The 25252-nt window shown below is 31.8% G+C and overlaps 1 protein-coding gene across 1 annotated transcript; it reads left to right on the top strand.

Annotated features, from left to right (window-relative positions):
• Positions 1-24116: 24116 nt before the first annotated feature.
• Positions 24117-24458, top strand: LOC145296981 (uncharacterized). The gene has a single exon (XM_080143203.1). It carries the CDS (start codon positions 24117-24119, stop codon positions 24456-24458), a length of 342 nt encoding a protein of 113 aa, XP_079999329.1.
• The last annotated feature ends 794 nt before the right edge of the window (positions 24459-25252 follow it).

Raw genomic sequence — 25252 nt, forward strand, 5'->3', positions numbered from 1 at the left:
GTGCGACGGGAGGGTGTGGATTTAATACACACTCTAGGAGAAATATTCACGGCACTGATTAGTAGCCGAATAGTGAGAGGTGCCGACTGTCAATGCGACGGTTGTAGGTTCAATCCACGGCTGGGGAAAGGTGTTTGTCTAGCCGCACTGATGAGTTGTGATACAACGATACAGCACTGTATGTGGATGACAATTAACCCCCCCCTCTTTGGGTGGAACACTTTGTAAATATATTTTAACCCGACGCGTATTTAAAAGCGATTAAGCGAAGCCCACTATTCATTTGTTTGTAAACAAGCTGAGGTTTCGAGCACAGGGTGTGCATTTAATACACACCTTAGGAGAAATATCTACGGCACTTTTTCGTAGCCGAATGGTTAGAGCTGCTGAGTGCCTATGCGACGATTGTAGGTTCAATCCACGGCTGGGGAAAGGCTTAGTACGCAGGTAATTGCCCCCTGGTCAGAATCGCCGATTCTGTAGTTGGCGTTATACCTTTCTACTGCCCATAACACAAAAGAAAAACAGAAAGTGTCGGAAGGTATGTTTCGATGTCAAATAACACGTTGTGTTGGTTCATGTATAGTAGGCACCGCCAAAATTGGGGGGGCAGGTCAGTACTTTTTGACGGACCGTCTTTTTAAAAATCTACCAAAAATCAGGTAATTATCCGATCAATACGAAATTTTCAGCGATTATTAGGAGAAGAATGAACTTTATAACAGTGTACTTATTTTTCATAAACGATATTTATATATATATATTTTTTTGCTTACAAAACCCCCCCTTGTTTTGAAGTGGGAACAAATATGCTTAAAATAATCATCTGAAACTGAACAAAACATATTGTGTTGTTGTAAGGGATAGAATTATAGATAAAAAAAACAAAAAAAAAAAACAAATTGTTTGCATACCTTATTTTGACGTCTGAATATCAGAACTTCGATTGTGTTTAATTATCCCGCTTTTGAGTTTTGAAGTGTGAAATTCGGTGAATATGTTAAGTAAAATAATTAATTTAAGTTAAGCAAAACAAAACAAAAAAAAAATTAATATTTATACGAAAAAAGCCATTTTAAAATTTTTGATAAATAAATAACCAATTTTTTTTTAGCGAGCCGAATAATGCATGACCATTATTAAACAGGGCATGCTTTGAATAATTGATATAAAAAAAAAAAATTCGATAAATGTTGTGCCCTTTGTGTTAAAAATAGCATCATTTTTTTCGATCCCGTTTGAAAACGTTTGCCGCCTTTCGACTACGGTGGACCAAACGCGCTGAAATAATTTTTTTTTATTCTGCTTTAAATTGCCCCCCCTATTTTGGGGAGTCTGGCCCCCACACACATATACATTAAAAACCAAACTCATACAAATGGTCACCCATCTGGTACTGGCCAGCCTCAGCTTTATAATACATTGAAATTTTCGTCACTGAAAAATAAGTTTTTTTTGGCCTGTTTGGTCTTCCATAGTTTTCTTCTTATAATCCGCAAACGTAAACAGAGTCGATCTCGACTCTACATGAACGCGAAATATCAGGTTACCTATATGAATAAGTGGAATTATTTGAAATTCAGGTACTTATATTATAATATTTTTGCATATTCTCTTAGAAAATCATCCTAAATCTTAGTTAGACAATAAATAAATAAATTAATTATTTCAAAAACCTTTTTTTTTTAATATTTAAGTACGTTTTTTGTGCAAGACAAAAAATGTCAATTGTTAACTTTTTGGGAAAATTTAACATTTAAAATTTAATTAAAAATAGTAGAAAAAGTTTTACATTATTCTGTTTTCTATATGATAAAATTCAGGGTTTTATCTTTCTGGAAAAAAAAAGTTACTCAGAAATAATGGATTTTAATAAATGTAATTTAGTTTTAAAAAACAACAACAACTTCATTTTGCGGCCATTTTTGGCGGTGCCTAATGTATAGTCTTCACTCAACGACTCGACGACAGGAGACAAAACAACATAAGCCGTTCTAAAATTTATATAAGTGATTGTTTTACATGACGTGTCTAGTGTAACTGAAATTCATAAACGAGTCAGTGTAGAGTCGACTCGACAATAAAATAACATGAACTTTTATGTAAATCAAATAACAAATGAAAGAATAGAAAACATAATGAAGGGATATCGTGATGTAGAGGCATCAACATTAGAGTAGAGATGACGCGCGTCTTCACCAATGACGTATGGGACTATGCAGCGATATAGGGACATGTTTTTCACACGGTAGTATGAATTCAACATACTTTTATAAATCATTTCCCCCACGCTTACTTGATTTTATCGCCAGATTATATTTTCTCCTTCCCCTTTAGGTTGACCAATGAACGATTCTTTGTTTATTTGCTACAACGATGATGTTACATATTTTTAATAACGTCATGTCTTTGAGAGAAAAAGAGAAAAGGGCATGTGGAGAAGGGGATTCTCGCTTATATCATGTCGCTCGCAATAGCAACACTGTTAGGTATAGATGGAAGGTTCGATACTTGCTAAAAGTTATTTACGTTTGACGCGTGAGGGGGAGCAGTTCAGCCCGGCTTTGTTCGGGTTCTTTGTCGTGTTCATAACTTGCCTTACACTTTATGTAATATTTCATATGTTTAGACCACAAATTGTCTGAGTAGTTTCGTAGAAATCGCAGAAGTTAATCATTTTATGAAGTAAACCACAAGTTTGCCCTCTGTACATTTATGTAAATATGGTCTCAAATCAAAATAAAACGTTTACCCATTACCAACTTACCTAGATCTAAGATTTAAAGTGTTTAGATAAAAATTAGCAGAATCTGCAAAGGCCAAGGCTCTTAACTTTGACCTTTCGACAGCCAAATTTTCGCCCAAAATTGTATTGAAACGCTTACCGCATGTCTGACTGCCCGTTGTGTATAAATTCTAAATGTTTAGACCCGAAATTTGCTGAGTAGTTTCTTAGACACCGCAAAGATTTAATCTTTTTAAATTTTCCACCTTGGAATCTCAAAGTTTCAACCCAAACGTACTAAAAAGCTTGCCCTATCTTTGAATAACATTTATGTTAAGTTTCAAATGTTTAGACCTGTAATTGACTGATTAATTTGGCAGAAATCGCAAAGAAAAAATATTTTTTTAACTTTGTCTCCAACCTTAACCTCTTGATATTTATTTTTAGGGCTAAAATCAAGTTAAAATGTGTATCTATGCCCAAGTAACCTATATTTAAAATTTCCAGTGCTCAGACCCAAAACTGGCGGGACAGTTTGGTAGAGTTTTCAAAAGAAAAATCGTTGAACTTTGACCCTTTACAGCCAAATTTTTGTCTGAAAATTAATTATGAAATTTTCCCCAACCCCAGTACTCCTTATGTCAAATGTCTAGTCTCTAGACTGAAAATTGACTGAGTAATTTGGAAGGGAAATGTACAATGACACACACATACATTTTCACACCCACCCACACACCCACACATGTACATATGTTTGTGTGTCCGCATGATTGTGTGTATTATATATATATATATATATATATATATATACGTATATATATATATATATATATATATATATACGTATATGTATGCATGTCAGTGGACATGAAATGTCAAATCATAAATAATAATAATAAACATAATCATTTTCTTTTATATATTACATGCCTGTTTAAATGTATGTATGTATGTTTGAGTGTCTGCATAATACTTACGACAGATGCAACGGATTTTCAGGTGATTAATACTATTGTAAAGCCTGACCATTCGGACGAAAAATATCGAAAAATTGTTAAAAAATATTTATTGCTTCATTCCTTATTGTGCATTTATCCACAAAAAGGTGCTGCTATTTTCGCCGATATTTTCGAAAAACATCCTCTCTTTTCGATTGTCTAGCCTTTATTTAAACCTCTGAAACTTCGTTTTAGCGGTGGGAGCAACAGCAAAAACGCCAAGATTTTTTGCACGTTCTTTGGCCACTTCGCGGTAAGGATTTGCGCCTGTCTGCCTGCATACTACCACTTAATTTTTTGTTTGCTCAATACACCTTCAAACACGTGATAAGTCAGGTAAGTAATGATAATAATATAGATGAGTATACACATTTATAACATACATTACGCATAATATCCATATAACTGAATGGATTAAAATGTGAAGAATAACACTACAACGATATAATCTATCAGAGGAGCATACATTACTGTGATAGAAAAAATATTAGATCTGATAGAAATGAGGAGAAAAGGGTTTATTTTTTGTTAGTTGATGTGTTGGTATTGCCTGATGCTGAAGTTATAATCTATTCTTAGTCTTCATCTGGAGCCGGTAGATCTAATTTTTATTCATTGTTCGAGAAGTATATATATCCCACTATAGGAGATGTCCTAGCGCACGAAAATATATATGTCCCTTGCATGTATTATTTTACCGCATGTACACAGATTTTGCTTTCGTATCAGATTTTCGTAAGAAGATTGTCTTTGATATCCCTGATTTTCCCAGAAGTTAATAGGATTTCCAATGCAATGCTTGATTTAAAAACAACCTTATCCTTTCATGGTATGCATGTTCTCGTGTCGATATTTTGCTCAGTAAGCTACATGCTTACGTGTGTTTTACATTATATATATATATATATATATATATATATATATATATATATATATATATATATATATAATGAATATTGTGGCGGGCGTTTTGTGTGTGTGTGTGTGTGTGCGTGTAATTTCGTAGAGATCGTTCAATATGTACATGGAAAATGCTAGGCTATTTTTTTAAAATTTCACATAAATATGCTTGCTGTATCTGGGAGTGTTCTAGTATTGATTGTCTCTTGGAATACGTGCGACAATTATCAAACATCGATGTTCAAATATGTTCGAATAAAAAAAGGAAGCCCGATTTTGACACATCATACAAAACCATACATAGCAAGTTCATTTAAGAAGATTCATCGCAGCACAAATAGAAAAAAATCAATTACAAAATATCTTCGCTCAATATAATCGCTCCCTCTCTATATGCAAGCACACACACACACATACACACACACACACATATATATATATACATATATATATATATATATATATCTGTGTGTGCACTGTTTTCGCTTGATGCTAGTTCGTTGTTGTTCCTTATTTTGCTTATTTTTCTATTGTTGGAGCTAATTATAGTGTTAGTGAAGTTTCTGGACGTTGAGAAAGATAATTTTACAGAGTTGCTATTTATTATTTTGTTGGATGGGAAATATCTAACCTCGGAAATAGTGTATGAATGCGAGATAAAAAAACGATAATATTAAGAAGATATATTTGGGAGCCACGGGAACAGTGTTTAAGGAGAGATACAGAAATCACGTAGTATCATTTATAAAGGAACCATGGGATAGAAACTAATAGAAATGGCGTAAACGACAGCAGATCAAAGTGGGCACAAAAATAAGCATTAGCAATAAAAAGAAAAAAGAAAAATACCACTGCATTAGGTGATTGGATGAGGGAACTTAACAGAAATACTGATAATTTTGAATCAACATGACCAGTAGTGGACAAGGGGTGGAAGTACAGCCCTGGGAAATCAAAATGGGTCAATCTATGTTTATTGGAAGCCTTCTACATTGTGAATTCCAAAGAGGAAATTTTGAATAAAATACTTGATGCCATATAGGGATGCCTTCATAGAAATAAATTTCTGGTGGCATGCTTTAAATGTAACTGAGGCATTACCTTTTTACAACAATAAAGATCCTCGAATGCCAGGAATTAATTTTAAATAGGTAGAATCGTTACCATATAAATAAAGGATCCAAATCTAACATGCGAATATAGTTTCCTTTCTTCTTAACCGGGTCACAAATATAAATAACGTCTATAGCTCATCTAAGCATGGGTTTTTGTCCATAACAGCTAGCATTCTTGTATTCAGTCGTAGAAGACTTAACGGTGAAATAAGTAACACCCTCTTCAAATCAATAAACAAGTTAGCAATTAATCTAGTTATTATTAAACATTAAATTAGCAACTTGGGGGCGGTAAATCCATTTAAATATGAATTCAATTGAGTTTGTCATCTGACACCCTAGTGTGGTAGAATCCATGCTTACTTACTTATTCTCCTACTTCACTCCATGTTCTAAGTACCCATAAATGCAGGAGTAGACATCTTCCCACCGGAGTAAAACACACTTGGAGCTATGCGTAGTTTTGCTGTCATAATAATGATTAGAGGGCATACAATATTTTATTTATTTAGACATCCAATAACACATCGCATGAATTATATGATAGGAGCAGCATAAGTAATTTATAAGAGAGGCGGGTTAAACACAACCTATTCCTTTAGATCAAAAACATAATTTATATACTTAATTTGTTAAATAAGCCATTGTAGCACGTTCTGGACCTGTCTGATTAAATTAATTATTAAATCATAGTCGCCTTCTAGTAATCAATGGAACGAAAACACAAACTGCCTTAATTACATCCCTTTAACAATTCACGAAACAAAATTGACCCCGTTTCAAACAGAATTAACTAGCAGTACTCAACACCATAATTTGATTATCTCCCTTCAAATCATCCTAAGCAACGACATAAACACATTTTGAAGTAGAATAACAATGAATTTTCAATGAGATTAGACCACTTCATTCGAAATGTCCTATAAGGTTTATATTTATTTAATACACCCATTTTATTTTATTCTCATATTCAGCCAAATTCTAAACCTTTAATTGTCTTATACTCATGTACCAATAGAACTATAATCTATAAAAATTACTTGCCACTAATACGAGACTAAAACTAACCGTAACGTCTTTACAACGTTGTTACGGCCATAATATAAATATAGAAAAACAATTTTAAAAATGTATTTTTACAAAAAAAATCAATCATTGCGAAAAAAAGAATTTAGGAACCCAACAAATGGGATATATATATATATATATATATATATATATATATATATATATATATATATATATATATATATATATATATATATAAATGGTTAAGGGCTCTCCGTGGAAACTTTCCATAACTCTGTACTTAAATAAGGATACGAGAAATCGGGGGTACATTAATATTTAAAGGGGCTTTCCGTAACAACAACCAAGGTAAATGCTTCTCGCATGCTTTTCCCGTTAGGGGTTTCCCACCTTTTTTCTTTCTATTCAAAAATTGCTACATTGCCAAAAGTGTGTTTATTCATAAAGTCTGAAGAAATGTTGTTTTTTGAAAATTTTCAAACGATATAATGCTTGAAATTGTCGAACTGGACATTGAAACAATTGTAACGTAAAATGAAATGCACTCTTTGTTGCCATCATCGCCTTGTCTTGAAGTCTTGATTTTGCACACACAGTATATTAATGCTCAATTATGTAATATGATGAGGTTGTGGCTTACTCCTTAAGTACACTATTTTTTGCTTAAAACCTAATGGTATATGAAAATTTACTGACTTACATGAACTCAGTATATTACATTTTAGTCTCTCTCCCTCTCTCTCTCTCTCTGTCTATATATATATATATATATACTTATATATATATATATATATATATATATATATATATATATATATATATACATACAAAGTTACATCAATTAATTTCTAGACTTTTTTATCGCCACTTTTATTGGTAGTACATGTAATCTCTATCGTCTGTAATGCTCTCGTTTTTCCATTCCAACAATTTTTAGAATAGAAGTCATCTTGCTTGCGCGTGTAAAGTATCCTCGTCATAGACTCTTTCATCTCCTCAATTAATTATTTCATAATGGCAATCTTTTAGGTTTTCCTTGAGCTAAGGAAATAAACAAAAGTCACATGGATAAAGGGCTAGACTAGAGGGAGGTTAAGTTATTGTCTTGATCCTCATCTTACTTAAATAGACTGTAACACATTTTGAGTTGCGGATTCGTGTACCGTTCTAGGAGAAATTCTGCTAACGCGATTTGAAATATGCTGGTATTTTGCGATTTAATCTCTTCTTAAACTCCTTAAAAGCCCAACTTACTATTCCTTGTTGAATTTCTGTCCAGTGGGAGCTCAGTGTATGTAGATGATCCCCGTTATTTAAAAAAAAAACATTATAAGTTTCTGGAAGGATTTGCTTCATCTGGTCTTCTTAGATCTGATAGAATCAGACTGTTTCCATTGGGAACTCTGTCTGATTGTCTCCGGGTCAGAGCAGTAGATTCAGCTTTCATCACAAATCACCAGGTCATAAAAATCTGCGAGATCTGAATCATCTCTACTATATTTCTGTTGTCATGACAATGTCTTACTTTCTGATCTTCTCTAAACACTATTGTGACAAACTTTACGCAAATAATTCGAATCTCCAGTTCTTCAGTAATAGTTGTATATACAGTTTCGACACTGACATCAAACGATGAGGCAATAACATCTTTAGGAACACGAAGGTTCTTAACCATGTTATCTTTGATTTGTCCAATCGACTCTCCTGTTCGTAATTCTATACTACTCCCAGATTTATTATCATCCCACACATACTTTATGCCTTTATGGAATCTTTTATGCCGCTCTTAAAATATGCCCGATTCAAGCAATATTTTCTAAAATCAGCCTAGAGCATGGCATATGTTTCCGTGAAATCCTTCCAAAAAAAGAATGTTATCGCATATCTGTCTTCTTTACTGTCCTCACGATAAGATTGCATTTTTTAAATTAACCAGCTTTGCCACTAAGGTTTTACAAGGATGTATTCTGATCTACTATATGTTAGATATATATATATAGATAGATGGATAGAAATTGAGTGGAACATTAAAGATTTTTTTTAAATTTTGATGTTGCAACCTTGGCTGCTTACTTCAACGTTCAATACTGCCTCTACTCATTTCTCGAATCTATAGAAATGCTACTTCTTTTGTTTCCTTAGTATTCAGAGTTTGGCATCTACACCAGTCGAAGTAGAAAAGAGCGGATTTTATAAGGAGCTGTTGTTTGATGAATGGCTTTCTAACAGCGAAATACAGAGTGAAGACTAATGCTTGCGAATGGAGTTGGAACACCGCCAAGTCTTTTCGGGCAAGCCCAAACCTGGGGAAAATGCATTTAAATCGGCATGCCTATAAGACATATGGAATTGAGTCCAAATACAATAGAAATCAATAGATTAAGATTGATAAATACGAACGCAACTGAAATCATCTAAACAAAACTATAAATATTTTTGAAGAATGAAATAAATAGGCATCTCCTACCTTTACTATAATCGTATTTACTTCCTTTTCCATCCTTACAACAATCTGATCCATCCCTTTTTCGAGGGGAGAGATGAGAATATACCAACAGATTTCCTCATACACAATTACCGACCTAGGGAAGATAACGATACAGATAGAGCCATTTTGTTGCGCCAAGTTCGTTCCACAGAAACCCTTCCCTATATGCCTGTTGACTAACTTAAAATGCTAGCTCACGTGAGTGTCCGGGACAGAATTGAAACTAAAAGGTTACCGAGAAAACGAATGCTTATTATAACATTGTGATCATTTGGAAATCAATTCTAAGGCAACCACACCAGCAGCATAGTGTGGACTCTTTGTAATGATCCATTATAAATTATTATCCGTAAAATACCAGTGACAGTTGCCCTTCCAATTTTACTTCAGCTGCTACTACTACTACTAGTACTAATACTAATACTCCTACTAATAATAATGATAATAATAATAACAAAACACTGAAAGAGCTATGGAAGATAAAAAAAATCAAAATGATACCGATAGTAGTAGGAGCACTAGGAACAATTCCGACAAACTGAAAAAAAAAAGAATGCGAGAAATTAAAAGAATGACTGGAAAATACAAGAAACAGATATAATTAAACAAACTGTCATATTACAGAAAACTCTTGAATGCCACGATTCGCATAACCTTATACTATATATATACATATATATATATATATATATATATATATATATATATATATATATATATATATATATATATACATATATAACATGTATATATTTGTAATGAAGTTTTTTTTATTATACTCCACACAATATGAAACCTCCTAAGACTGTCACCATATCACTTCAATGTCTCTTTATGCATAAGACCTGTATCTATACCTACTAACGAGAATACTAAATAGAAACTCTCGTAACGTACTAGCATATTGGCATATCACCAATAATGCCACCCACAATGCAATATATATGTATATATATATATATATATATATATATATATATATATATATATATATACATATATATATACTATGTATATATAGCTATGTAAATACATATATATATATAATCATATATATATAACTGTATAACTATATATATATATATATATATATATATATATATATATATATATATATATATATATATATATATATATATATAAATATGCCTAAAATTTGATACAACCCATATATGGGGAATTTGCTCACAGATGTAAAGCAACGTTTATCATTCTCAATATGATATAGTTACTATTTAGATTAAGCTGTCGCTTTATAGAGTTAGCTGTTTACACCTTGCAAAATCTATTAAAACCTAATATCGGTATCTCCTATAACAAGGTTATTCATGCGACGGGGGAACATTTAGAATTTTATTCTTCCTGAATCTTTCGTATTTACGGGATAACTGGTTCAACCCCTATAAGTGAAGTACAACTTCATTAAAATAGGCAGTGTTAATATGTGTGCGTAAAAGAAAAATACATACCGAGATAAAAATTGTTCACTGTAATAAAAAAAAAAAAAATCCATACTTAAACAAAAGAATACAAAACGTATTATGAGATTGAATCAATGTATGTGATGTTACGTTCAGTTTATATATATATATATATATATATATATATATATATATATATATATATATATATATATATATATATGTGTGTGTATGTATATATATACTAGGATATCAGTCCTGCTTTGTCAGACCCTATATACTGTTTATAATTTATGTGCATATATATATATATACACACACACAACCACCCAACCACCCACCCACACACACACACACACACACACACACACATATATATATATATATATATATATGCATTAAATACTTTGATTCATGGCTGGGTAACCTAGATCTTAAATTTTAAGTGTTTAGAGCCAACATTCGCGGATAACTTTGGTAGTGTCTGCAACGATCATGGGTGTCAATTGTGAAGTCTTAGCAGCGAAAACTTCGCCCAAAAACGTATTAAATCGCGTGCTGCATGTCTGAATAGCATTCAAGTAGAATTTAAATTGTTTAGATCAAAAGATTACCTCAATAGTTGTTAGAGACCTTAAAGGTACACTCGTTTGAACTTTCATCCATTGGATTCCGAATTTCAGGCCAAAAACTTATTAAAAAAAACTTGTCCATTGTCTTAATACACTTTATTTAAAATTTAAAATTTTTTAGACTAAAAATTAGCTGGGTAATTTTTTAGAGACCACAATTTTTTTTTTAACTTAACCCTAATTTTCACTCCTTTAACATTTATTTTTATGGACTTAAATAAATTTAAAATGTTTGATCACTATCCAAGTAATCCGTATTTAAAATTTTAAATATTTAGACATAAAATTGCGGAGGAGTTTCGTAACTTTTTTTAAAGAAAAAACGTTGCATTTTTATCGCTTCACAGTCAAATATCTGGCTTACAACCAATTAAAAAATTCACAAAACTTACTACCCCTTATGTCAAATCTCTAGTTTGTAGCCGCAGTCACCGGGTAGTTTATGAGGGAAATATACCCATAGAGGCAGACACATACACATAAATGCATACAATTTAACTTTTGTAGATATATAGGTAAAGGTTGTACGTAATAAATTAAGGCGTTCTTACATGTATTAGCAGTTTGATAGTAGAGAAGTTAGACGAGTAAGGAAAGCATTTTACTTCTGTTGCCTAGTTAATTTTATACATACAAAATGCAAAAAAAATAGGTGCATTTAATCATGTTTCAGAAAAAAAGCGGTCCAAACTGCAGCGCCATGATGACATAAAGAATTGTATTTCCTGAAATGAAGAATATACCTTGTAAACCAAGGTGTATTTCTTTATGTAGTGAACTACAACGGGGTTGTCTTGAGCGACTATTCAATAAATCACATTAGTTTTTTTTATATTTTTGTCGTGTTATAGTGCACATATTTCGATGCAGACGCATCATTTTGCTATCGGAAAACACACATTCACAAACAAGAAATTCACAACCCATCTCATATATAAATATATATATATATATATATATATATATATATATATATATATATATATATATATATGGAGTTTAAATGAGTCACCATTACAAATACGAATCGATCATTACAAAATTATTGTGTTGTTCTATTTAAAGACAATGTAATTTGATATAAATACACATACAAACACTTTTAATATTCATTTTTTTTTTAAATATACTAATGCTCAGATGGTTTTACTATACACCGCTGCAAGTTGTGAGCATACAGTGCATGCTAAATCCGGAGATTTCAGGTCTTTTGAAACAGCTTACTATTGACCTCTCATAGCCAGAGGAAACTAAGTCTTTCTTAAGAGAATCTGATGATGTTTTTACAATATTCTAACACCCTTACATAGTTCGAAATATTCATACGTTTATATATATATATATATATATATATATATATATATATATATATATATGTGTGTGTGTGTGTGTGTGTGTGTTTGTTTATTTGTTTGTGTGTGTGTGTGTGCATATAACGGTTGTATGGAGTGTTTTCTTAGATGCAAATCCAATGAAACTTTGATTGCTAAAGAGTGTTCTATGCAGAGCAGAGCTGGTATACACTCTGCTTATTAAACAACAATTATTTGTTACATGTTTGCATGCATGTTTCAGTGGAGTCCCAATTCTGGGATTACATTTATCTGACCAGAGAAGAGAATCGTTTTTTATTTTGGCTTGTTTGTTTTTTTGTTTGTTTCTTTGTAAACCGATTTTCTTCTCTAGTCTGATGAAGTGTTGTCCCTGCATTAATACTCCACGTTAACATGTAATCACATATATAGCCAATAATAAACAAACTTAAATACATATTGATATATAGAGATAGTATTGCTTTAATGTGATGAGTTTTGTCAAATATACTATATTTTACCATGAAGTAAAAAACTACATCTGTAACATAAATCTTGGATCAGTGCTTTTTATAAAATGTAAAATATTTGTAGACTCGCCCTTTTATTTGAGCATGTTTCCGTCGGTCGGTAACTGTGAAGTCATGTTCGTCTCTCTCTCTCTCCCTCTCTCTCTCTCTCTCTCTCTGAGAGTCTAATATACCTTTGAAAAAACTGATGTAACTACATTTGTTTCTAAGTTTGTAATGAAAAATAAAACGATACAATCAGTTTCACTTATAATCAAGCCCATATTTGTATTCGTATTCCTTAAAAATAATAAATGTATGCATACGTCGTATAAAAAACACTATTTTACTCTTAGAAGGTCAATTGTTTTTCAAATATGATATTGTGTTTACTAAATGATTCTAATTAATGAAAAACAAACTCTATTTGGGTCATGAGCCAGACGTGTTTCCTTACTATCTGACAAAACAAAATTTTCCCAGATATTTGTTGTAATTTAACCCTCTTTAATGATTGTTTTTTTTTTCTTACAGAATCTACCGCTATGAATAAGTGACATCCGATTATAATTCTGATACATATCATAGTATGGTTACTCGGATTAAAATTTCGGAACATGTTCACATGCTTACAAATATATTCAATAGTTTATTAAAATATAAGTGCTTTCCATAACCCTGAATAATTACAATGTATTCCGAATTAGTTAAAATAACTTACGTAAAGGATCTGTGTTGATTAATTAAGCCGATGTAGAAAATACAACGGGACTTTTCTTCATATCATGAAAACAATATCGTTAATAACAAAATATCGACTACGGTACAATACATAAACAGTAGATTTGATGACTATGCGATATTAAAATAAACACATTGAACACTAATCTAGCTGAACCAACTATAAATAATTTTCCCAGTTTTGTTTGTGCCCAAACCTAAACGTAAATTCAGTGGCGAATGATTTCTTTATAGAAGGGCATACTTGTAGAACTCTGTTCCGTTATTCTGCTTCCATCTGACTACAATTTGCTCGTCTTCCAGTCCAACGTGAACAATTCTTGATGAATTATCCACGTAGGTAATTCAAATTACCAAATTTCCACTTTTAACAAGTTCTCCAGAAATTTTCCCGGCTTTGATAAGTGACGACACCTTTGTAGCAAAAAGTAAATATGAGCATAAAAAAAAACATCTTTCGATAGTGTTTTTATTTCTATGATAAATCTCCTCATACCAAATTATTTTGATTAGGCTTTTAACATATGCTTTCTTACTAAACATGTTGATTGTCAATTATATTGCTTAGTTTCCACAGCCGTCGACAGCAACTTGAGCATAACAGCCGGGGGTTAAGCAAAACTCATAAATTGATTGGAGTAATCAGATTATAAACTGAAATAAATAAACATAACTACTAGTATTTATACACAATACTATTATGAACACAAAACTCTCGCAGTACGCACCCCCCACACACATATATATATATATATATATATATATATATATATATATATATATATATATATATATATACATATATATATATATATATATATGAAGTGAAAAGGCGTAAACACCATTCGGTTCACAAATAAGTAATCGAGAAATTTCAATCAACACCTTTTAACAGAGAAACTATTTCAATTCTTTTTGCCTTGATCCAAACAATTATGTGTATCAATCAAAACAACGCCGAGAACGAGAATGATACGACGTGCATTGTGATACGTAATAAACATCTTATTACGGATTATCATAGGAATTCAGAATGCGTCATCATATAAATTCCCATTGTAAATTAAAATATACAATGTTTACCCGTGATGTATGCAAAGACTAAGGACGCAGAGACATTTTGGACTTGTTATTACCAGATTGAAAAGTAAATTATATATTTAAAGATGAATGATAGTCTGGGCATTGTCGTGTGCGAATTACTTGAGATAAAATATAATATTACTCAATACTTATTAGGAAAGGTCTTATCTTACTGTAAATATTTCTTCAAACTTTTGAAAAACTGTTGGAAAACTATTGGTTATTTTTTAGTCCGAACCTTAATTTTGATGAGATCTGAGATGAAATTGTAATTGCCTTTATTCCCAATTCATTGCATTCTAGTATATCTCGTTAAGCACCTCATTCAAACTCATTACTAGAAATACTGTTCATTGCCGGTTCCTTTTACCTTCTCTGCATCGTGTTTACCATGGTTTCTATAGTATTACGTTTCACTCGCTCTGTCGTATATAGTAATGCAAACATTAGTATGTTGTAATACAAGTTTATATACATCTCTTACCAGTATGATACCGGAGGTGATAGTCCCGCTTTTAACTTATATATTATATGTCATTACGCCATGCATCCTCCTGAGTTCCTGATTTGTGAGTTTACATTTTAAAGGTTTTAATTAAATTGATTCAGAGCAAATGACCCTCAATAACCCAAGGAAGCTTTGAAACGCTTACTCTATTCCCTCTCCCTTTATAAATTTCTAAACACACATGTGAAAAGGTTATTTATTTATATTTAAAAAATATGGTATCCCGATGTAAGCAGGTAGCACAATTTTGATGGCCACATGATTTGGTTGAATATTCTTTTAAGATTAGGTAACGTGCACTAGATAATTCAAAGTCAGATTTAATTCTTACATAAGCATATTGTATTCTTTAAAGTTTTTGGGCTTGCCTTAACGTTAAAACCTAAAAGGATTATGGATTTCTGACGATACTGAATTATTGAGAATGTCTAAAATATGCTTATTTCTTGGAAACATCCGTATCATGTTGTTTGCTGATGCATGCTATATTTGCAAGCGTATTCGTTTTACCTGTTGATCACATTATATGCTTGACCTAATACGTTCCATAACTAAAACAGTTACACGTTATGTTTGACTTTATCAACTGATGTAACTAGAATTGTACAATGCAGTCTCAGTGTTTCATTGTATATAATAATTAGGGGTGGTTTTATATACAGGGTGTTCCAAAAGAAACAGTGCACTGTTCATGAACTGAAGCCTTAGGATTCAGAAAAACGCGTACTATTCTGTCGGTTGTTTGAAAATTTTATTCTAGAGAAAGGTGAAAACATTTTAAACCATACATTCTTCAGTGATGAAGCATGGTTCCATTTGTCGGGGTACATGAACAGTCAGAACTCTAGAGTGTGGTCTACAATAAATCCTCATGCTCTGTTTCAGAAGCCACTCCACGATCAAAAAGTTGGTGTTTGGTGTGCTTTGTCAAGGCGGCGTATAATTGGACCTATCTTTTTTGAAAACACCATCACATCTGAGTGGTACATTCATAACATCCTGGAGCCATTTTTTGATCAACTGACGGAGCAAGAAAAGCAACAAGGCTGGTTCCAGCAAGATGGTGCAACTGCACATACGGCTCGTGTCAGTATGGCTGCAGTTGGTGATGTCTTTGGGGATCATGCGATCTCTCGTGGTTTGTGGTCACCTCGATCACCGGATTTAACACCTCCTGACTTAGTTGTGGGGCAAATTGAAAGGCTCAGTGTATGCAGACAATCCTCGAACTACGGATGCACTGAAGCAGAGAATAACAAGTGTTATTCAAAACATCAAACCTGATGAACTTGAGTGTGTTTTTCAAAACATGCAGCGTCGCGCTCGTTTATGTCTGCAGGTGAATGGCGCACACTTTCAACAGTTATTGTAGATCATATCTTACTGCACGAGTCAATCCTCAATCGTACTTTAGTTGATAAGGTATTGGAGTTGTGAGTATTTGCAATAAATAGTATATTTCTGTGAGTTTTGTTTCTTTGGGTTATTAGCATATTCCTACTGCACTGTTTCTTTTGGAACACCCTGTATATCAAGTACTTACACCAACGTGTCAATTTCGGCAGGTTAGTTGTGTAAAATGAGAATATTTCTGGGACGGTAAAACAGTAATTATTGATAGCATTCTATCTGGTAACATTTTGATTGCCTTATATTAATTAACGTGACGTCTCTTTCTCATTGCTACTAATTCAACTCTAGACATTACTTTTTTTACATGAGCATGTATGAATTCAATCAAATATTGAATTTAATGAATCATTTGTGGTGCAAAGATAAAAGAACTGAGAAATATAAATGAAAAGTGTGCATTGAAGTAGATGCTGAAGCACTCACCGAAATAGTTTTTTTTTAATAATATATATATATATATATATATATATATATATATACATATATATATATATATGTGTGTGTTTGTGCATATATATATATATATACATATATATACATATATATATATACATATATATACTATATATATGTGTGTACCTTTTAAAATGCTGGATGATCTTACCTACTGTGTTGTACCTCAATGTACGAGTATTATCAATCTTCTTGTAGTCTTGGCCATCATCATGTAGCACAACAATATCTCTTTTGAGATGCTCAGAGAGTTTTCTTGCAACATGATTCTGTGTTTGAACATTTAGAGACCATTTCAAGAGAGCGTGAGAGTTGTACTACCAACCGGAACAGACTTGGTTCTGATGCACACACAGATTTTAGTAAATCTAATGAGTCACATTCCACTTGGAAAAGAAAAGGATAACCAGCATTCAATTTTGACATGTAGGGGTGCAGCGTTTTAGGGTGTGATCAACAATGTTGGCACATGTTTATCTTTGAATGGTTATGGTTTAAATTGCAGACACAATAAATTAACTCTAATTATTGAGTTGCACACAGACTACTTTTCATTGAGTCAATGTGTAATTTTGTTACTGTTTTACTATGAAGAGGTATACTTCTAAAATATCTGCCGAAACGTGAGGGGGGTATTAGCTTTTGTAATATACTGTATATATATACATACATATATATATATATATATATATATATATACATTTTGTAATATACTGTATATATATATATATATATATATATATATATATATATATATACAGTATATTACAAAAGTGAATACATCCTGTGTATATTTATGTGTATGTTTGCGGGTATATATATATATATATATATATATATATATATATATATATATATATATATATATATATATATATATATATATATATATATATATCTTTTGCAATATACTGTATATATATACAGTATATTACAATATATATATATACACGCACAAACACACACACACCCACACATATATATATACATATATATATATATATACATATATATATATATATATATATATATATGCCTCATATCTAACAACTTACATAAAAGGCACTTTGCGTTGATAAAAGAGTATGCCCCTTAAGGATACAGATACGGCTGGGCGGATTTTAATTCAATTTTAATTCGAGGTAATCGATCAGTCTTGTAACGTTCTCATATAGGCTTTGTATCAAAATGCGTCAAAATTGATAATTGAAAAGATCGATAATTAACGAATTTTATTTTAACCAAAGTTAACAACACAAGTACATTTTGGAAGTTTTATAACCGCATAAGTAAAAAGTCTCATCCTATAAATTACCCTATAGATTTTTCTATGAGACAGCGACAGTGATTTTGAGACCAATTGGACCATTATACTTGACTTTTGTACGCAATTTGGAACTGTCTTAAGAGCAGAATTGAACCACAATAATAGATGTTTGCATTTTAAAACTTTATGTGGAAGCAATATTTACAGATACTTTCATAAATTCAGTAGTAGATTCTCTACAGTGCAAGCAAGGCGGCATGTTGAGCTTTTTCGTATTACACTGGGAGGCCCTTTAAGAGTACAGGTAATATATGATCGGATTACAATATGATCTATTTCATTGATATCGATAGCTGATAAAGGTCTGGGAGGGGGAGCAATTGCTGATCTCATTCAATTCTTCATAACAGTGTGTCTCTTTGCTAGTAGAAATATATATGAATGATATGCAATAATATATTCGAAACATTTTTTACACTTTTAAAATAAGGAAAGCTTGAATCTCGCTAGTAATGATGCAGCTACTAGGAATTGTATGTGGTCTTCCTTAACAAGGATATCACGAGGGTTAGGGCCGCAGGTATATCTTATATCGCAGAAGACTTCCTCTTCTCTCGGGACCGGAAGTTACCGAAGGCAATATCACAACAGGTATTACGGAAATAAAATATATACATGTATGAAGAGAACTTCAGCGAAAATCATTGACAAAAAGATAGATAGAGAGAGTGAGAGATAAAGAGGGAGAAAGCGTATGTATAAGAAACGAAGTAACTATAAAAATAGATGTGTTTGCTAAGAAAATTATATAATCCAACATTTAACAACATTGTGAAAGTCACATGAATTGTTTATTCAAGCGATTACTAGAACACCCAAGCCTTGTGATTTTCCCTTTATACAACTATTAGAATATTATAACTCATTTAATAAATATGCATTAAATACACTATGACGATGTAATGCATATCATTAAGATTATGCATGCTGACGAAACTTAATCGAATATGTCCAAATACTTTGAGAAGACTTACAGCAAAAAAAAAATGCGTATATTCTAACAGTTTCACAATGCAGAGTTACGCGATAAATTTATAAATTATACAAAAATATTTGTATTTAGAAAGGGAAGGATTAATTCATGATTAAAACGGTTAAAATAAATCCAACGTTTTTAATAAAGTTAACGCGGTAAGAGAGGAAGAGAAAAAAATGGGGGTCACATTTGACCGGTTTCGCCCTCACTTTTTCTAAGCTGTATCAGTGGATATTTTTTGAGAAAAGAAAACACGAATGGGTATAAAAAATATGTACAAATAAAATCACGTTGCTTTACGTTATGTATGGGGGAAAATGGGGAAAAGGATTCCATTACAGCAACGTTATATTAGCTGAAGATCCAATAGTCTAATCACGCTCAAACCTTAGAGGCCTTCACTTTGTAAACGGGAAGGTTGCTATTTCATCTACTAACGTAATGGGTAGCTAATTGTGTTCCGTTATCTACTAATTGTGATAAGGATATATGGATTCAGATTTCGTTACTTATGTAGCCACTGATTCGATCAGTGAGAAACTGAAGTAATATGTTCTTAAGTTTACTAATCTGCAAATCTGGCAGGTTAACTCTGCTATTATGTGTGTTTAATTTTGGGTGAGTTCCATTGTTTCTTACTGTGCATGCTCTTAAATTTTGTGTTGAAATCGATTGCTGTGTTGATCGCACAATTTGAACACTACAAACCCAAGTAAACCTTTCAATATTTGCCTAAAGGCTTAGGGGCATGTTTCCAGCGAACACGTTCCTTGAAAGAAGTGAATCCAGATATATTTAGGTATAAGAACATTTACAATAACAGAAGTGTTTTTACAAAAAATTCAAGAACATATCAACAGTACATTAGTAATATATAACTTTATTCCATGAAAAATCATCTAATCTGCTGGATTATTCAACTTCATGTTGTTTTCTGAGGAAACAATACATTAAGTACGTGCACTCCTGCTTGTAAATTGAGTCAGGGTAGGTCATATCAAGGAGATATTATTAGAACTGCGAATATTATGTTATGTTGGGTATTTTGTTAGGGATTACTTATGAAAAAGTATCCTCAGGTCATGCAGGTCCTGAGAAATTTCTGGAATGAGAGGGCTTTGAAAGACAAGTATATTGTCTTGTAGGTGTTGTGTGTATGCATGTGCTGACATGAAATTAGAATATAGAGCATATGTTTATTCACTCGTATGTTAATTGTGTAATGCATTCATTGATTTAAAGAATGTAACGTAATCACTGACATCAGAATCCTATGAAAATAAATGAAAAATAAATACAAATATTTTTGTATAATTTATAAATGTATGGCGTAACTCTGCATTGTGAAACTGTTAGAATATACGCATTTTTTTTTTTTTGCTGTAAGTCTTCTCAAAGTATTTGGACATATTCGATTAAGTTTCTTCAGCATGCATAATCTTAATGATATGCATTACATCGTCATAGTGTATTTAATGCATATTTATTAAATGAGTTATAATATTCTAATAGTTGTATAAAGGGAAAATCACAAGGCTTGGGTGTTCTAGTAATCGCTTGAATAAACAATTCATGTGACTTTCACAATGTTGTTAAATGTTGGATTATATAATTTTCTTAGCAAACATATCTATTTTTATAGTTACTTCGTTTCTTATACATACGCTTTCTCCCTCTTTATCTCTCACTCTCTCTATCTATCTTTTTGTCAATGATTTTCGCTGAAGTTCTCTTCATACATGTATATATTTTATTTCCGTAATACCTGTTGTGATATTGCCTTCGGTAAGTTCTGGTCCCGAGAGAAGAGGAAGTCTTCTGCGATATTAGATATACCTGCGGCCCTAACCCTCGTGATATCCTTGTTAAGGAAGACCACATACAATTCCTAGTAGCTGCAGCATTACTAGCGAGCTTCAAGCTTTCCTTATTTTAAAAGTGTAAATATGTTTCGAATATATTATTGCATATAATTCATATATACTTCTACTAGCAAAGAGACACACTGTTATGAAGAATTGAATGAGATCAGCAATTGCTCCCCCTCCCAGACCTTTATCAGCTATCGATATCAATGAAATAGATCATATTGTAATCCGATCATATATTACCTGTACTCTTAAAGGACCTCCCAATGTAATACGAAAAAGCTCAACATGCCGCCTTGCTTGCACTGTAGAGAATCTACTACTGAATTTATGAAAGTATCTGTAAATATTGCTTCCACATAAAGTTTTAAAATGTAAACATCTATTATTGTGGTTCAATTCTGCTCTTAAGACAGTTCCAAATTGCGTACAAAAGTCAAGTATAATGGTCCAATTGGTCTCAAAATCACTGTCGCTGTCTCATAGAAAAATCTATAGGGTAATTTATAGGATGAGACTTTTTACTTATGCGGTTATAAAACTTCCAAAATGTACTTGTGTTGTTAACTTTGGTTAAAACAAAATTCGTTAATTATCGATCTTTTCAATTATCAATTTTGACGCATTTTAATACAAAGCCTATATTAGAACGTTACAAGACTCATCGATTACCTCGAATTGAAATTGAATTAAAATCTGCCCAGCCGTATCTGTATCCTTAAGGGGCATACTCTTTTATCAACGCAAAGTTATTTTTATGTAAGTTGTTAGATATGAGGCATATATATATATATATATATATATATATATATATATATATATATATATAGATGTGTGTGTGCGTGTATATATATATATATATATATATATATATATTGTAATATACTGTATATATATACAGTATATTGCAAAAGATATATATATATATGTATATATATATATATATATATATATATGTGTATATATATATACCCGCACACATACACATAAACATACACAGGATGTATTCACTTTTGTAATATATTGTATATATATATATATATATATATATATATATATATATATATATATATATATATATATATACAGTATATTACAAAAGTGAATACCCCCTCAAATTTCGGCAGATATTTTAGAAGTATACCTCTTCATAGTAAAACAGTAACAAAATTACACATTGACTCAATGAAAAGTAGTTAGTAGATAACGGAACACAATTAGCTACCCATTACGTTAATAGAGTAAATAGCAACCTTCCCGTTTACAAAGTGAAGGCCTCTAAGGCTTGCGCGTGATTAGACTATTGGAACTTCAGCTAATATATCGTTGCTCTAATGGAATCCTTTTCCCCATTTTCCCCCATACATAACGTAAAGCAACGTGATTTTATTTGTACATATTTTTTATTCCCATTCGTGTTTTCTTTTCTCAAAAAATATCCATCGATACAGCTTAGAAAAAGTGAGGGCGAAACCGGTCAACTGTGACCCCCATTTTTTTCTCTTCCTCTCTTTCCGCCTTTACTTTATTTAAAACGTTGGATTTATTTTAAACGTTTTTTATCATGCATTAAGCCTTCCCTTTATGATTGAGAGTCTAAATCTTGTACCATCAAGGAATCATTATATATATATATATATATATATATATATATATATATATATATATATATATATATACATATATATATATATACACATATGTATATAACCGATTTTTTATATTTATCGTCCCAAGAGTCGAGCTTAAAATCTCTTGCAAATCCGTCGCTTATGTCGAGAAATTTTGCTAGACATACATAGATACATTTAAACAGGCATGTGACATTTATATCACAGATGAAGCTATCATATACATATGCCTTGTTAGCTTCCCTTATTAATTATGTGTTTGTGAGGGTGAATGAGTAATGTTTTACCCAACTTTTCGATATTTGTCGTCCATAGAATCGATCTTCAAAACTATACGAATCTCGTGAACATCTGTGACTTCTACCGAACGTTTTATCTAGACATATAAACATACATGCATGTATACACGCATTTAAAAAGACAGATGAGATGTATATTATTGAACAATGTACTTAAAGGTACTTACTAGTGCCAAAAACGTTTGAGATTGTAAGTACGAAGTGAGGATTGAAAATCCACTACTATTGTAATCAGTTTTTTTTTGTTTGGCTTTGATAATTTTAGTTTTGTTGTGATTTTTCGAAAACTAGCGCGACGCTATTTTTCAAACATGACAAAAATCCTATTTTATAAAGAGGTATGTTTATGTATATGTTATTGTATATAAATTATTAGCTTGTACATTTAGCTGTCATCATTATAATTAAGTATCTGTTCGTTTCTTCTGGAAAAATACATTAAGATTAATCAGGTAAAATACATTAAAAACAAATCGTTTGTTTGGCGCGGAAGAAGCAGAAAGATAGAGCTAGCATCAAAACGATCGCCATTGATGGGGTCGAAATCAACGACCAAATACATGCTGAAGAAAAACACCAAGCGGAAAAAGAGAGGGATGAAAAGATCAATTGGCAAGAGGAATGAAAGGAGAGTGAAGAGGACTGTGACTCGACTTTTGATATCTGGAAAAAAGTTACAGCAAGAAAATGAAGGTGAAATGTGAATTGGATATAAACATACGAACAGTACAAAGATCGCTGCATAGGATTGGTTTTAAGTACGCAGATGCTGAGAAAAAATATTCACTAACAAAGAAACACAAAGGAGCAAGACTGAAGACGGCTAAAACGTGGTTAACAAAGCAAGCTAACTTTAAGAAGGTTATATTTACTGGTGAGAAACGTTTCATGTTTGATGGCCCCGATGGATTTTATACTTGGTTGGGAAGGGGTGAGTCTTTTGTACTGAACAAACTACATATTGGAGGAGAAGGAGGTGTTGGGTCTTGGGGTGTGATCTTTGCTAATGGAAATATATGGTTAGAGTGACTAAAATGACAACAGAACAAAGAAAGCCACAAACAGTTGCTGGAGAGAAACCCCTAACAATGATGAGAAGAGAAATGGGGAATGATTTCCTGCTAAAAACTCAGATCTAAATTTAATGGAAAATATTTGGGAAATTTTTCCGCAACTTGTAAATGATGGACCTGAAATAACGAAAGAGGCTAAACTATGGGAAAAATACTAGATGCAAAAACAACTAATAGAAACACGTAGAGATGTTATTGTGCATAGGTTTGATCATTAGTAAGAGAGATTTATATAAGTTTTCAGAAATAATGTGATATTACAGAATATTAACAGTTTTTAACGATGTCCGAAAAATAATGTTGCGTGTGGTTTGTAAAAAATGAGGAAAATTAAATGATTTTCTTCCATTTTTTTATTACAATTATTGTCTTTATATGTTTATGCTATGTTATTGAAAGAAATTTCGCCACTCTATGGCACTCGGAAATTCGAATACTTAAGAATCCGAAAAATAGTGTCGGGCCGTTATATATATATATATATATATATATATATATATATATATATATATAGTCAAGGGAAGTAATCTTGCTCCTATTGTGAATTATGTGATTTCATTAATGTATATATTTATTGTTATAATGTATCTTTTTACATTCACTACGTTGGCGACAGTTTTCTCTACGCATGACGAAGACTTGTGGTTCTTTCAATGATTCAAAAATTTACATCCTCTCTAAAATTGATGATGGTGAGTGAAAGATTAATATCTTTTTTTTTCTGAATGTTTTGATTTGTAAATGTGGGTC

The sequence above is a fragment of the Euprymna scolopes genome, chromosome 17 (genome assembly GCF_053919585.1).
Source record: "Euprymna scolopes isolate OS-2025 chromosome 17, ASM5391958v1, whole genome shotgun sequence".
NCBI lineage: Eukaryota > Metazoa > Mollusca > Cephalopoda > Sepiida > Sepiolidae > Euprymna > Euprymna scolopes.